The sequence below is a fragment of the Ruditapes philippinarum genome, unplaced genomic scaffold (genome assembly GCF_026571515.1).
Source record: "Ruditapes philippinarum isolate M1 unplaced genomic scaffold, ASM2657151v2 ctg721_1_1_1_1, whole genome shotgun sequence".
Classification (NCBI taxonomy): Eukaryota; Metazoa; Mollusca; class Bivalvia; order Venerida; family Veneridae; genus Ruditapes; species Ruditapes philippinarum.
The window spans coordinates 314,824-329,611 of record NW_026863746.1 but is presented as its reverse complement, the minus strand read 5'-3'; the positions used below and the strand labels follow the sequence as shown (position 1 = coordinate 329,611).

At 32.1% G+C, this 14,788-nt stretch overlaps 1 protein-coding gene across 1 annotated transcript in view; it reads right to left on the bottom strand.

The window, feature by feature from the left end:
• Window positions 1–14,788, bottom strand: part of LOC132723200 (cysteine desulfurase-like) — a 76,256-nt gene that overhangs the window by 25,433 nt on the left and 36,035 nt on the right. Inside the window, exons 7-8 of the mRNA XM_060707876.1 lie at window positions 8,659–8,793; window positions 7,044–7,201 (exon numbers count right to left, since the gene is read on the bottom strand). Of these exons, the coding sequence (XP_060563859.1) occupies window positions 7,044–7,201; window positions 8,659–8,793 (293 nt within the window). The remainder of the gene's footprint in view (window positions 1–7,043; window positions 7,202–8,658; window positions 8,794–14,788) is intronic.

Genomic DNA, 14,788 nt, shown 5'->3' with positions numbered 1-14,788 from the left:
ATTTCGAGGTGAACAAATATAGCAATTTACATGTTGCAATCGGCATTTACAATCCAAGAAAATTACCAAAAAAGTGGTCAACATATGCAAAAAACAACCCTTACTGCTAAGTTACGCAGTAGAAGTATGGTGATAAAATACTGCAAAATCAGTCTTAAACTAAACATAACATATAAAATATATAAAATATACGGATCTATGTATGGATCTTGTATATATACCTTTCTTAAAATTAAAGTACATTTTTCACAATTTTGAAATTCTTAAAATATTTTGGCTCATCTGGAGGCAAGGCAGTTTTAAATGAATTAGGCCATTTTTTTTTATATTTTGGTTTACTGATTTTTTCCAAAAAAGGTAGGGTCGGAGGAGGGAAAAAAAAAAAAAAAAAAAAGGAAAAGAAAAAAGTTTTCATAATTATCTTCATGTCTGGATGGTGAGATACTTTTATAAGTATCCCTTCTCTTATGATTAGCCCATTCCCATTCTGATAAATGTGATGCATATGTTGTACTTACGGAGAGAAATTAAATGACCGACTGTCTAAATTCCACAGTGCTTATAAATACACAAAACAACAAAATAGCATCCACAAATTGATAAAATATCATGTTGCTATTATTTAATATACACACGAGAGACCTCGCCGACCCTTCAAAAGAGTCGGTAAATCTTTGATGTTCACACACATGTAGTCCCAGTTGTTTAATCCGAATCATCAAAGGTGCCAAAACTCAACTGACTTGCACTCATTTATTTATATAACAGAAGTTTTAAAAAACTGACAAGAAAAAGATTACACATGTTAAATTATTGTCCAAGTCAGAGACATAGACATAATCAAGTTGAAAAATATTTCAATCGGAAATTAGCGGTCAATTACTGACATTTAAAAATTATTAATAGTAAGTGCATTTTTTTAATTTTGTTTGAAAGGAAACCCGTATCTACTCCTTTTTAAAGACTAAATTGTTTTTGTTAAATCTGTAAATAGTGATCTTGTCACTATATTTCTTTTTTTAAATTTAATTTAATCTGATTTCTCATTGAATAAGATTTCTCTCGCTGTATCCATGAAAGTGATAACTTGCGGTATTTTGGCCTTTTTTTTTTTTTGTAGTTGTTTTCTTTGACATTTCTACACAATTGGACCTTCAAAACATATGATTTTATACATACATACATGAATTATATTTTAAATATATAGATATTAACCTAATTAATTTGGCGAGAAATGGTTTAACTCATTTTGCAGACATTTTTCTTCATGCAAAATACATCCCCGTCAAAATTTATCTCGACGTTTCTTTAGACAAGTCTAATAAGTAATAAGTTGGGCTTCTATAATCTCCCATAGAACATTTAGATCTAAATTGATTAGCGCATATTTTGAGTTACTTTTTTTTTCGGGGCAAGATTTTTTTTTTTTTTTCATTTTCCCAAAAAATGGATGCGGCGGGTCAGTAAACCGAAATATCAAAAAATAATGGCCTTATGTAAGAAAGTGTAACATGAATAACTAGAACTATCGCTGAATGCGATTCATACCCCCACCAATGTCCTTGACAGAAGACAACTTGGAAAGGTGGTTAAGGGAATAACTTAAGTGACACAAATACATAAAAAGAAATTATCTCTGGTGAAAAAAAGTCTAATTAGTACAGGTAATAGTAAAAATATCTATTATCAAATCATGTTCGAAACAGTTACAAATAACCTTTCATTTTCCCAATATACTAAAAAACTTTTTATAAGTCAATTTTTTGACCTTCAAGTGTGGGCCTTGACCTTCAGCTGGCACAAGGGTGAGATGGGTTCTGCACATCGCCCAATTGGAGTGAACATTTGAGGCTAAAGTTTGAAGATAATCCTTCCATTAGTATAGAATTTATATTGAGCCGGACACAACATATTGTCTAGTATTGATTGTATGCAAATTTAAACTTTAAAAGGGGCATAACTTTGTCAAAATCCAATACAGAGTTATGAAACTTGACCTGCATATTGTAATTGGGACACCTCATATATCTTTTAAGTTTCAAGCAAATACCTATGCTAGTTTCCGAAATATTCAAGAACATGTTTTAATCTAAGAACATTTTCTAAGTCAATTTTTGACTTTCAAGTCTGACCTTGACCTTTAGTCTGCACAAAGTGACATAGATTCTGCACATAACCTTGTTTAGGTGAACATTTGAGAAAGTTTTTGAAGAAAATTCTTCCATTAGTATAGGATTTTATAGAGCGAACACAACATATTGTCTAATATGTGATTGTTATGTAAATTTGAAAGATTAAAAAGGGGCATAACTTTGTTAAATTCAATACAGAGTTATGAAACTTGACCAGCATATCTTTATTGTCCTGTGACACTTCATTTATATTTTAAGTTTCAAGCAAATACCTTTCCTAGATTCAGAAACTATTCAGATATATGTTTAAAATTAAAGAACATTTTCTAAGTCAATTTTTGACCTTCAAAATGTGACCTTGACCTGAAGCCAGCAAAAAGAAGTGACATGGTTCTGCACACATAACCTTGTTGAGGTGAACATTTGAGCCAAGTTGAAGAGAAAAATCTTTCCATAAGTGTTAAGACTTACCAGAGCGGACTACGACATACTGGTGTAATATTTGATTGTTTGATATTTGACCTTCAATTGTGACCTTCACCTTGCAGCTGACACATGAGGCAACATGGGTTTTGCACATCCCATTGTTGAAATGAACATTTGAGCCAAAGTTTGAAGAAAATCTTTCAATTAGTGTAGGGACTTACAGAAGTCGGACATGACATATTGTGTAATATTTGATTGTTTGATATTTGACCTTCAATTGTGGCCTTGACCTTAAAATGACAGCATGGGCAACATGAGTTCTGCACATCCCTTGTTTGTTGAGGTGAACATTTTTAGCCAAGTTTGAAGAAAATCTTTCAATATTGTCAGCGGACCTACAGAGCGGACACGACGATACTGTCTAACTATATGATTGTGTTTGAATAATTTTGACCTTCAATTGTGACCTTGACCTTGAGCTGACACGAATGATGCAACATCGGGTTCTGCACTATCCCCTTGCTGAGGTGAACATTTGAGCCAGTTTTGAAGAAAAATCCTATCAATGGTATAGGAGGTTTAGAGCGGACACAGAAAATGGAGACGGCGTACGGACGCCGACTGACGGACCGGACCGAGCGACAAAGCGCATCCATTATAGCCCCCGCCCCCACTTTTCGGGGGTATAATTATTGAATTAAATTTAATTTTAGTGTCTCCGTTGTATATCGAAATTCTGAGAACAAAATATTCAAATACATAATTGAGAGAAAAAAAAACACAACCAATTGTTCTAGTTCAGTTTGTTCAGACATTAAAGACATAAATAAGGTAACATGTGATAAAATTAATTATTGACTTGCTGAATAGAAAATATTTTCTCTCTTTACTAATATATTACCAGAATGTTTCAGAACCTCGACTATAGAGAAATTTTTCTTTGATGTTATCAGAGGTTTTACATTTGACATTTGGTGTCAAATGAAAGAATATGAGAGTAGGAGAGAGGCACATGCTTGTTAAGAGACTATGAAAATATCAGGTCAATTGATTAAACATATAACATAAATATTATCTTAGGGAGTCAAAGTGACGGTACAACTACTCTAGGGACTTCAATCAGACCTTGAGCACTATTTCTGTATACATGATTACATATAATACAAGACTGTCAGAGTGGGAACATGGCAAAATAAAATATCATGATACAGGAATGAGAACACTACTCGGGTATTGTTCTTACAAATGACTCAAGAGATTGAGACTCTTTCCCTGCAACTAAGTCACTTCCGTCATGAACAGCCATATTACTGATAGAAGAGGAAAGAATATTGTATAAAAACACAATGATCAAATTGATTTCCTATTTCAGGTGCTTCAATGCAGCGCATGACATTTCTATTGCTGAACAAGAGAACCTTGGATTCAGTGATAGAGACAACCAGTGATAGCTATCCAAAAATAGTAAATCATGCCTCAATCGCATAGAGCTTAGGTTAGATAGACAGGTCTTTGGCAGATGGGACCAACACAAGAAGGGAGATATGCAGCCAGTACTGGGTTTGTTGTCTCCAACTGGAAGTAAGGTCAGTGAATTATCATGAATTGAATGGAGAATTCTACATCATTGACAGAAAAGATGTTTGTGTTCAATCTTAAATATAACACAATAAGTGCTATGTTAGTATTGAAAAATGATTCTTAAGTTTCCTTCCTTCATCCTCAAATGAAATAACATATCAAGTCTTCATGTTTGTAAAACAGTTCTACTTACATCTGTAATAGAAAAACACAGAGTCAAGAATACTGGGAAAGATAACAATTATACTTACATGTTTAACATACTGCTTATTGAAAAAAAAAATTACACAGTTGTGTACAAAAATGACTGTTGTTCGACATTCATTATACCGAAAAATAATTTGATCTGGCAGGGCAATTTACAGCCTGAGACAAAACATGAACTTTTAAAAAAATCATTTGTGATTTTATACAGAATGCAATAGACAACAGCTAATTGAGATACATTGATATTGATGAGATTATTGGTCTACTACGCTACTGTGCAATATCCTGATCTTTAAACTGAACAGCCCGTGGTACCACATGGAATTAACTATTTTCCCTTCTTCTCTTTGAAATACATAAACAGTTGTCTAATGACGTTGGCATATATAAACATTGCAAAAAGACATAAGTTATCGAGTATATGAATTTATTTTAAAACATTCACAAAATTAAAAACATGAGAACAATAACAGCAGTGTGAAGTAAACAAAGATATCAATTCACAATGGAATAATAGATTGAAAATGTTGCATTTCAAGTTCTGCACCTCTTTTACCACTACGGATATATCCTAGCATCATCAGCATTGGATGGAAACAATCAAGTGTACCTCAGAGCATTGGTTGGAGTCTATCAGCCGGTTTAACTCAGATATCTCACTTCTAGCAGACTACTGCAGTTCAGTGAATTATTACCAGTACAAGAGATATGGAGAAATAAGCTGAACTGAAATTCGGGAGACACACAGAACAACAATAATATATTCCAACCCTTTTTACAATCCTGTAGACTGCCTGGGGCTGCAAGACTAGTCGAACAAGTAACAGGCTGATCGAGAGGACATGTTGAAATGAACAAAGTGAGGACTGTACTCAAACATATTACAAGGCATTCGTGGTCAGATTTATAAGGATGAAGGATCAACTTGTATCCTCTGAACTACAATATGAAATTTCAATCTACACAAGATGGACATGATACACAGCACATCAGAACCAAACTGACCTGTTGGTGGACCTGTGCTGTGTTGATTCTTACTCTCCTTTCTTCCTACATATAAGATCTACGACATCTACAAGAACACTCACACGAATCAACAACAACACTTTGTAAACTTAAGACATCATAGAAACAGTAAAAAAACCTCAACATAGAGAACACAGCTCTCCAACAGTTTATTAGGCAAATGTACCTGGCAACACACGAAAACCAGACTCAACATGCATGTAAAAATGCTAACATTGCTCTTACTCTTTCAACAAAGGCAAGGAACAACTGTAGCAAACTTCATAATGTGATGAGCTCCTTTTCCATTCACTGGTTAGCAATTAAATTGGATAAAAAGGATGTATGAAGACTGTGAGTTTCTCAACGGCAATATTTGAATTATCAAATAAACTAGATTCAATACAAAATAAATGCCTGCCATTATACTTCTTATCACATATCTATTTTAAACACCAATTAACATGTTAAATTGAAGAATGATTCCAACTTCATTGACTTTGAATCATCTGACTTAATAATTTAAGATGTTATGAGCATCTTGTGGTAGAAGGACCATATTGCTCCTGGAGAAAATGTAATTGTAAATTTTGGTTGTTTAAGCGTGAAAGTTTTGCCAAGCATTATTTTGTTCATACAGTACATCAAAATCAGTTTTAGGTAGTCTTCTATTTCGAATAATTTATTAAAGCTATGTTTTATAAAAGTGTACCCTTGTTATATAAATGTCTTGGTCTATTTTATGATTTTTGTACCCCCTGAACACATTTGTGAATCTAAGTCTAGTTTTTTATTATATTATAATGCTTACCATGGATACGAATCTGTATATGAGTTCTAGCGCTCCTATTTCTATATTTCTTGTTAGGCACTGAACACATACATGTAATATGCCATTGTGAGTTATTATTATCTTATGTTACCCTGTGTGTTTAAGTCGCATTCAACACTGCCCACTATTGTCTAAGTGTCAATAAAATAATTTTTGAAATTGTCAACTGTGCAGAACGCAAAAAAACCGAAATTACAAGATGGTAATATTAATTGTCCCTAATCACTCAACTATTTTCTAGAAAAAGTCCACATTCTTATAAATGCTTAAAAGATAGATCATTAAGCGGCATCCAATGTTACACATGAAAGGAAATTCAGCATACCCCCTACAGTTGGCGGGCAATTTATTTGAACAAAGGGCTATAAATTTGAACGAATTTAGTAGAGGTCTATTTTTATTTGAACAAACTTGGTAAACACACACTAGATGAGAGTTGATGTGGCCTTGTATGAAGACAATTCACTAAGAACTTAAAAAGTTATGATCAAACTTAAATTTTGGGGAAAGGCAACGGCAATTGGAACGCCTACATGCCACTTACTAAATTGTGTTTTATGCCAAAAATTTTAGCTCTAGCTCTTTCGAAAAGAAGATATTTTAAGTTTCTTCTTTCGATTGCCATGGCAACCAGAGTTCTGCTTGGAATTAAATTCTTTGAACAATATTTTAAGTTGACTACCAAAGGAACATTCCTGTGAAGTTTGGATGAAATTGGCTTAGCGGTTTATGAGGAGATGTTGTTTAAAGTAAAAGTTTTCGGACGTAGGCCGGACGGACTATGAACTATACCCTTTTACATTATATCTTTGTTTTATCATAATGTACAATTGAGAATAGCATTGTGAAATTAAATTTACCTCCATTTCCTGCATTGCGAGTTCACACGCGGCACCTATACCGACACACAATGGCGTGGGTAATGTGCCACTCCTCATACCACGTTCCTGGCCGCCGCCACTCATTGGTGCTTCAAGACGCACCCTTGGTCTCCTCCGCACATACATGGCTCCAACACCTTTAAATATATATATATGATTAAAATAGCATTACCACACCCTGTAATGACAAGCAATTCTAAATTCTATACTTATAAAAACCCTCCAAATCGCATATGTTGACCACTTTTTTGTAATTTTTGTGGATTGTAAGTGCCGTTTGCAATACGCAAATTACTTAATTTGTTCACCTCACAAAATTTTACTTTTAAATTCATTTCCAAAAACTTTATGTAATTAACATGAATCTTGAGGCGTGCTGCTTTAAAATTGAACAAAATTTAATAAAATCTCGGAACAATCAAACTTTGCAGAACAAATGGAAATTTTGAGAAATTTATCACTAATTGACAATCCCTGTAATGCTCTATATGCAAAGCACAAAATAAGAGGCAAGCCTTAAAATTATCTTTGTTTCCCCTCCCATCGCCCAATGTCAGATTGGGTTTGGGTAGGTAGGTCGATAAAATGTTATTCTTTCTTCTCATAGCTGTTCATATCCAAAATGTTTCCTTTCTATCAATATTTTAGGTCATTCAAACAAATTGTTGATGTTTAGCATAAGTTTAAAGATTAGAACCGTATTTTAAGTTTTATTCAAACATATATCCTAGATTGTATATTTACAATAAAAAAAAACATGAGACAGATATAATGATATGATTCTCATTGACACTCTCTGCTTCCATGTTTTCCTAGGCAATAAATTTATTTGAGGTCGCTGTGATTTTTATGTGTAGGTAGCGGGACGGGAAACAAACAATATTTTATTTTAGGCCTGACTGAATTTTTATCATTATATCTGTACCCTTAAACTAACTTAATGGTAACTTTTTATATTTAATTGAAGAAATTTATTTATTTTTTTATTTGGTTGGGTTTTTCATCACACCTGTTTGGGTTTTACTTTTATATAATATTACATCCAAAAGTGACAAACCTGCTTTTTGTTTATTAAATGAATATTGTTTGTCTCAATCTGAAATGATGTAACTGGACAAACTGTTACTGTATAGAAGAAGTAAAAATAGTTTTGAAAAATGTTCTTGAATATAAGAACTTGCCTTTTATGGAACCCAAATTTTGCAAAACAATTTAACTTTGACAGGGTTACAAAAGCCCTAATTGCAAAATGCAATGTCTCTAGTAAAGTCATTCTGATTGAAAAAATTAATGTTGTGCAAAATGTCATTTATGTCATTATTGCTGTTCAAGATAGAAATTTCTAATTTCTACATGGTAAATGATGTAAGTGGCACATTGGACACACACACACTATTGATCAGTATTTTCCAACTCACCAATATACAACTTTTCAACATGTGACATTTCTAGAGCTCAAATAAAAGGGAAGATACAAGATTTCACATGAAGACACCAGAATTTTTTATAAAATACGAAATTCTTGATATCATATTTTCAGAAAAAATTGTAGTTCAGTCCAAATTATATACACATGTAGAATTATTACTCTCACCTTTTGGTCCATATATTTTATGACCACTTATAGACATAAGATCTATATTCATTTTATCAACATCTAGTGGAATCTTGCCGACAGCTTGTGCAGCATCTGTGTGGAAAAATATCTTCTTTGACCTGCACAACTTCCCTACAAGCAGAAATAAATGTAATAACACCTATAGCTTATCAAATTACACAAATCCAACAATAAAATTAATATTCTGTCTAATAAACTCATTTTATACACAAATAGTAGCATAAATTAATGAAATAACAGTCTGTTTAACTCATTTGATACAGAAAAAGTATGATACTGAAATAGCATTATGTCTTATAAATTTCATTTGATAAACAAATACTAAAACACAGGTTGCTAAGGAAAGTCAGTGGTTGCTATGAATTTCAATGGTTTCTAAGGAATGTAAATTATTCCAATAAAAGTAACTGGTTTCACTGAAAGCCACTGGTTGCTATGGAAAGTCAATGGTTGCTATGGAAGTCACTTGTTGATATACTGTTTCAAAGTTCATTTCGTCCGAACATCACGACACTATTTATAACTCCGGAAACCACGTTAATATTTGTTGACAGTTATCATATTTATTCTGATTTATTAAAATATGTATAATACTTGATGTTTACGTCAGTTTGCCCATTTGTAATCCCTTATTTAATGCTACATAACTCATAAAATTTGTGTCATGCCTTGTTTTTCATCCATTTGTTGGTTCTGATTAGAATTTCAGATGGAGACTTAGAATATCTTCTGTATTTAATTGAGTCAAGATGGAGACAATGTGACGTCATCAAATAGATCACATGTCCCATTAGGGTACTCTGTGACGTCATTATATGAAGTCACGTTATACTGTTTCAAGGGTCATGTGACATTTTCCTATAAATACCCCAGATTTCCCCTTGAACTTTGTCAATAATTGTATTGTCCGCTTTACATCTACGCATGTCTTATAGAGAGTATCAATCTGTAGAGGTAGTACCCACAATCATTTAATAAATATATTTCCCATATTAAAATAACTATAATAAATGTATAAATTACAAGTATTTATCAACCTGTACATATACATTTATGTGGAATAGTGATGGAGGAGAAAGACTCCTAGTGGTTCGACTCTACCTTCAAGTGCTGAGAGGTAGTGGTCCTCAGTAGCCTCTTATATGTAGTATAACTACATTATGTATTGCTCCGTATTCATAAGTTTAGCATGCTAAAACCATAATTTTATGCAAAATCATTGTTGGATATAAATACCATGTATACCTATGCCTAGAGGAACTCTTATGGCCAGAGAGTATCTTCTAAAAAAACAATCCCAGTGTCTCAAATGTTCCACCAAACATCCTACAAAATAAAAATCTTTGTGTCAATAAGTGATTAATATGAGTAAATGATTATCTTTAGTTACTTTTATAGGTGCAACAGTGTGTATAAATGAGTAAATGTTTAGCATGTATTATTTTATATAAATTGTTCTAAGCATTATTGTGATGAATGATTACATTCTGATAATACCTAGAATTCATTGTGTTCGAATAATTCAGTCAATTAGAAAATTTGATATTCATTAACTGTATTTAAAACATTTCTTTTTGATACTATGTATGTAAAACATTTCTTTTGGATAACTACTGTACATGTATGTACCTAAAACATATGTTCAGACTATGTATGCAATTACAATTTGTATAAAAACTAATGTTTATTTGTTTATTATTGCAACTTAGGATAAATATCAAGGACACTCAGACTTACAGGTTATATGAGAAAAGTAATAAAAAATGTTAATAAAATTTTGTACGAAGTGAACTTCACACATGATAAATTCCCATTTATAAATTATACTTGCCTTATATTTTTCGATTCAGGGTCTGAATCCTTTGCGGGATGGGGGTAATGTTACGAAGTTCATTTCGTCCGACCATCACGACACTATTTATAATTCCGGAAACCACGTTAATATTTGTTGACAGTTATCATATCCACACACTACCAGTTTTCAATCACAACCACTTTTCAATCACCCCTAGAATTTTTTTATTTTTGACCTTATTTGTCATGTAACCAAACTGTAAGCACATCTTGTATTCCCCTTGACTAAGTTTATTAGCAGCAATGTCAATTTAGGCGATAAAAAAAGAAAATGCTAGCATTTTAGTTCAAAATATGTAAAACGTGTGTTTTCCACTAATCCTTTATTTACACAGTTACAAATCGCAATAATTTTCTAAAAATAATTGATATACAGACTCAGTTTTTTGTCAGTCTGCAGAAATGGGTATTAAGTTGGACAACTGTTTCAATATCATGAAGTCATAATGTATACTGCACTTCAAAAGCTGTAATTTTAATATGTACATATTTTACCATACAGTTCTTAATTTGAAGGTAATACATCAGTAAAGTAACAGTCACTTAACCAAGGAAAAACATTCTCTGTGATAACTTTTCAGTAAGCAGTCACTAGAATGGGGTCATATAGACCCTAACATTGATTCTCCACTAAACGTGCAAATTAGAAAATATTCTGTCCCTCGAGTATATTTTGTTGCACTGCAGTTGAAGAATACTTTTTGGGCATTCCATTGCTTCATTACATAGTAATGTATGTAAAGCATTCAAATTAATGACTTAGTCTGTTGGATTTATACGAAAATATTATTATGCAAAGGTGCTGTATAACCCTTTATGTAATGTCCCCAGGCTTGGGTCCGATATTACTGTTGGTTTTACATATTTTCACCTGAAACATGTGTTGAAGAAAAACTGCTTTAGTATTAAGTTTTAGTTTAAATGTCTAAGTGAGCGATTTTTATTGTTTTCTACAGTGAATTTGAAAAAAGTTACCAGCTGAAATGCATGTCCCTCATATATTGAACAGATACGTTACCAAACTTCAGGTAAACCTGTGTAAGAGTAATATGAACTTGTAACATATTAATAGTTTGCTATTGAACTCAAGTTTTATCATATTTCATTATTCAAAAATAATTTTGACGACAATATACATGCTAGAACCACAATGACTTTGCAATGATAAGGCAATATGGATTATACTTTAAAGTGAAACAGATACGTTACCATGATATCCCACTGAGAAACATTTACTATTACCAGTACTTAAAAGTAGGATCGCATTTATGCATTATTCAAATATATGCTTTACAAAACTTAATATTTCAATATATTTGGCAAACATGTGTGTATATCTGATATATTTTAGTTTTTTGACCAACAGATACGTTACCAACAGATACGTTACCAATATTTATTGTTTGAATCTTAATTGACGATTTTGCTCAATTTTGAAATGGTTTCATTAAAAAAATCACAGCTTAACGTACGTATAGCCAATAAATGATGCTTTGATCTCGATTTTATTGAAAAACTGAAAATGTGAATCAGGAATTTGAAATTCAAGGATTAGTTGAGTTTTCTAGAAAATAAAATGTTGAAAAACAAGAAAGAAACATATAAAGATTTGCTGTTTTATTTCCTGGAATAAATATATGTTGATATCTTTTTGGTTTGCAAAATTTGTATTAAAAATAAAATGTAGAGGACTGTATAACTTCTGGTAACGTATCTGTTTATCATTGTAACGTATCTGTTTAGAAAGAGATTTGAGTACTGTTTAATATATATAACTAAATCTTCAACAAAACTTTGGTTTAAATAAGTAATATATGGTTAGGCAATATATATCAGCACTGTAACTTTATGAAAAAAAAACATATTAAAGTATTTTTTAAATGAATGCCCGTTAGTTTCTAAATTTTAGTCAGGGTCGTATCAAGATTTTCTGTCTATGGTAGGGATGGACTAATTGGATATAGCTCAAAATCTTGGAGGTGCACATATATATGGATTGATTATTACTAAGTTGGGTTTTTTAAGCGGTACCATTGTTTCTGATATAATTTTGTTAAATGTAGATTAAAGCATATACATGTAGGCTTGCTCATATCACGAAGTATGACAAAATCAAGGATCGAGATTGTACCAGTATATAAAGAAAAAGTATATAGAAAAATAAAGACAATTGAACAGCAGATGAACCAAAAAGACAACAGAATGTCAATTCACACTAGTCTATGAAACACTCACATAAGTCTAGCTAATAAATATTCTAATAGATGAGTGTCTTTATTCAAATGTTCTTGTTAAGTTCAATCTGTTTCTTAAAGTCACATAATGTTATTTGACTATTTGAAGCTACACATAAAACAATAAAACCCAAAAAAAACTTTTAATGATATTGTGTGTTCTGTTTAAATTATTAAAAGTACTGGTTCAGACATATTATTTATTGGTCAGTTGTTTAAAAACCTTTATGGATATCTATCTATGTGGTCAGGGTTTTTCATTATTTTGTTCATAGAAGAACTGTGAAACAGATACGTTACTATGATTTAATATTTGTTTCCACTTAGCGGAATACATTTATAATGTTAAGCAAATTCGAGCTACATTGTGTCAATAGAGAAGTATGGAACATCAGTATATTTATTGACCTAAAATGCTTTTATAAGTAACTCATGTATTTGGAATAAACAAGTCTGATTAATAAGTAACATTTTCATCAGCTTAAGTTCACAAGCTATTCTTAGACGTAGATTCTTTTAAAATGCATATTAATGCATAATATTTTGTAATATATACTGGTGCTATAATGCTGAAAGAATGATAATAAATTTCTAAATCGTGTATATTCATGCTAATTATTTCTATCTAGTCTCTGAAAGCAATTGGAAAAATGGTAACGTATCTGTTTTTGTACAAATCTCGAATTCTTGGTAACTTAATTTCAGGAAATATTACAAGTTTTTTGGTGAAATGTTAAAAGAACCAGTATGTGTTCAATGTTATACATAGGTTGTACCAACTAAAAAAGGTGTCTGCATGGGTAACTATTTGCAAATGTCAATTATTCACTATTACTTACAGCCTAATTTGAATGTTTAGTGGAGAATCAATGCTAAGATCCTAAAAAATTCACAAGAACATGCTTTTTCTGTTATGCAAATTGAAATGTACATCCATACCCCAATTGTGACAGTTTTACCACTGCAAATAAATATCTAGATTGAAAAACAGCATTATAATTAGGTTAAAATTGTTTATTACCATTTATCTGAAGTTGAGTTTGTCAAAATTTCTCCAAAATACAGAACTAATTATATTTTAACATTGTATGACAATTTTTATGTGGTACAGTTTATATTTTGTTAACTGATTGAAAAGTGGTTGTGAAATTTTGAAGAACAGGAAAATGGGTCAGTAATGATTTGTCCTCGATTCATAGTAATAATTCAAGTAAAATTTTAAAAAGTTGGTGCATTTATTAGCTGAAATGATAATATTTGCAGAATTGAAAGAGAATTTTTTTTATATATAATTTATAAAGTTATTGTTGAAAAATCTGTTAGCTGATCAGAAAGAGGCAGTACGGGGATATTTATTCTGATATTTTAAAAAATGTATAATACTTGATTTTTATGCCAGTTTGCCCATTTGTTATCCCTTATTTATTGCTACATAACTCATAAAACTTGTGTCATGCCTTTTGTTCATCGATTATTAGTTGGTTCTGGTTAGAATTTCAGACGAGACGTAGAATATGTTCTGTATTTAATCGAGTCAAGATGGAGACAATGTGACGTCATCAAATAGATCACATGTCCAATCTGGGTACTCAGTGACATCATTATATGAAGTCACGTTACTGATCAAGGGTCAAATGACCTTTTTCTATAAATACCCCAGATTTCCCCTTGAACTTTGTCGAAGGGGCCTCCGTAGCCGAGTTGTTAAGGTCGCTGACTTAAGATCACAGGTCCCTCACCGCTGTAGGTTCGATCCTCACTCGGGTTGAAATCTTTCATGTGAGGAATCCATCTAGCTGGCTTACACAGGTGCCCACTCGTGCCTGAAATAATGTCCGGAGGGGCACCTGGGGTCTTCCTCCACCATAAAAAGCTGGAAAAAAAATCGGCGAAAAAATCTCGAAGGGACGCTCTAGGATGGCCCGTCTTGAGTGTACTGTCGCCCATATGGGCTTTCCGGCAGTGACCTTAACTAAACACATTTAAAAAACTTGAGGGTCATGATGGCCCTGAGTCGT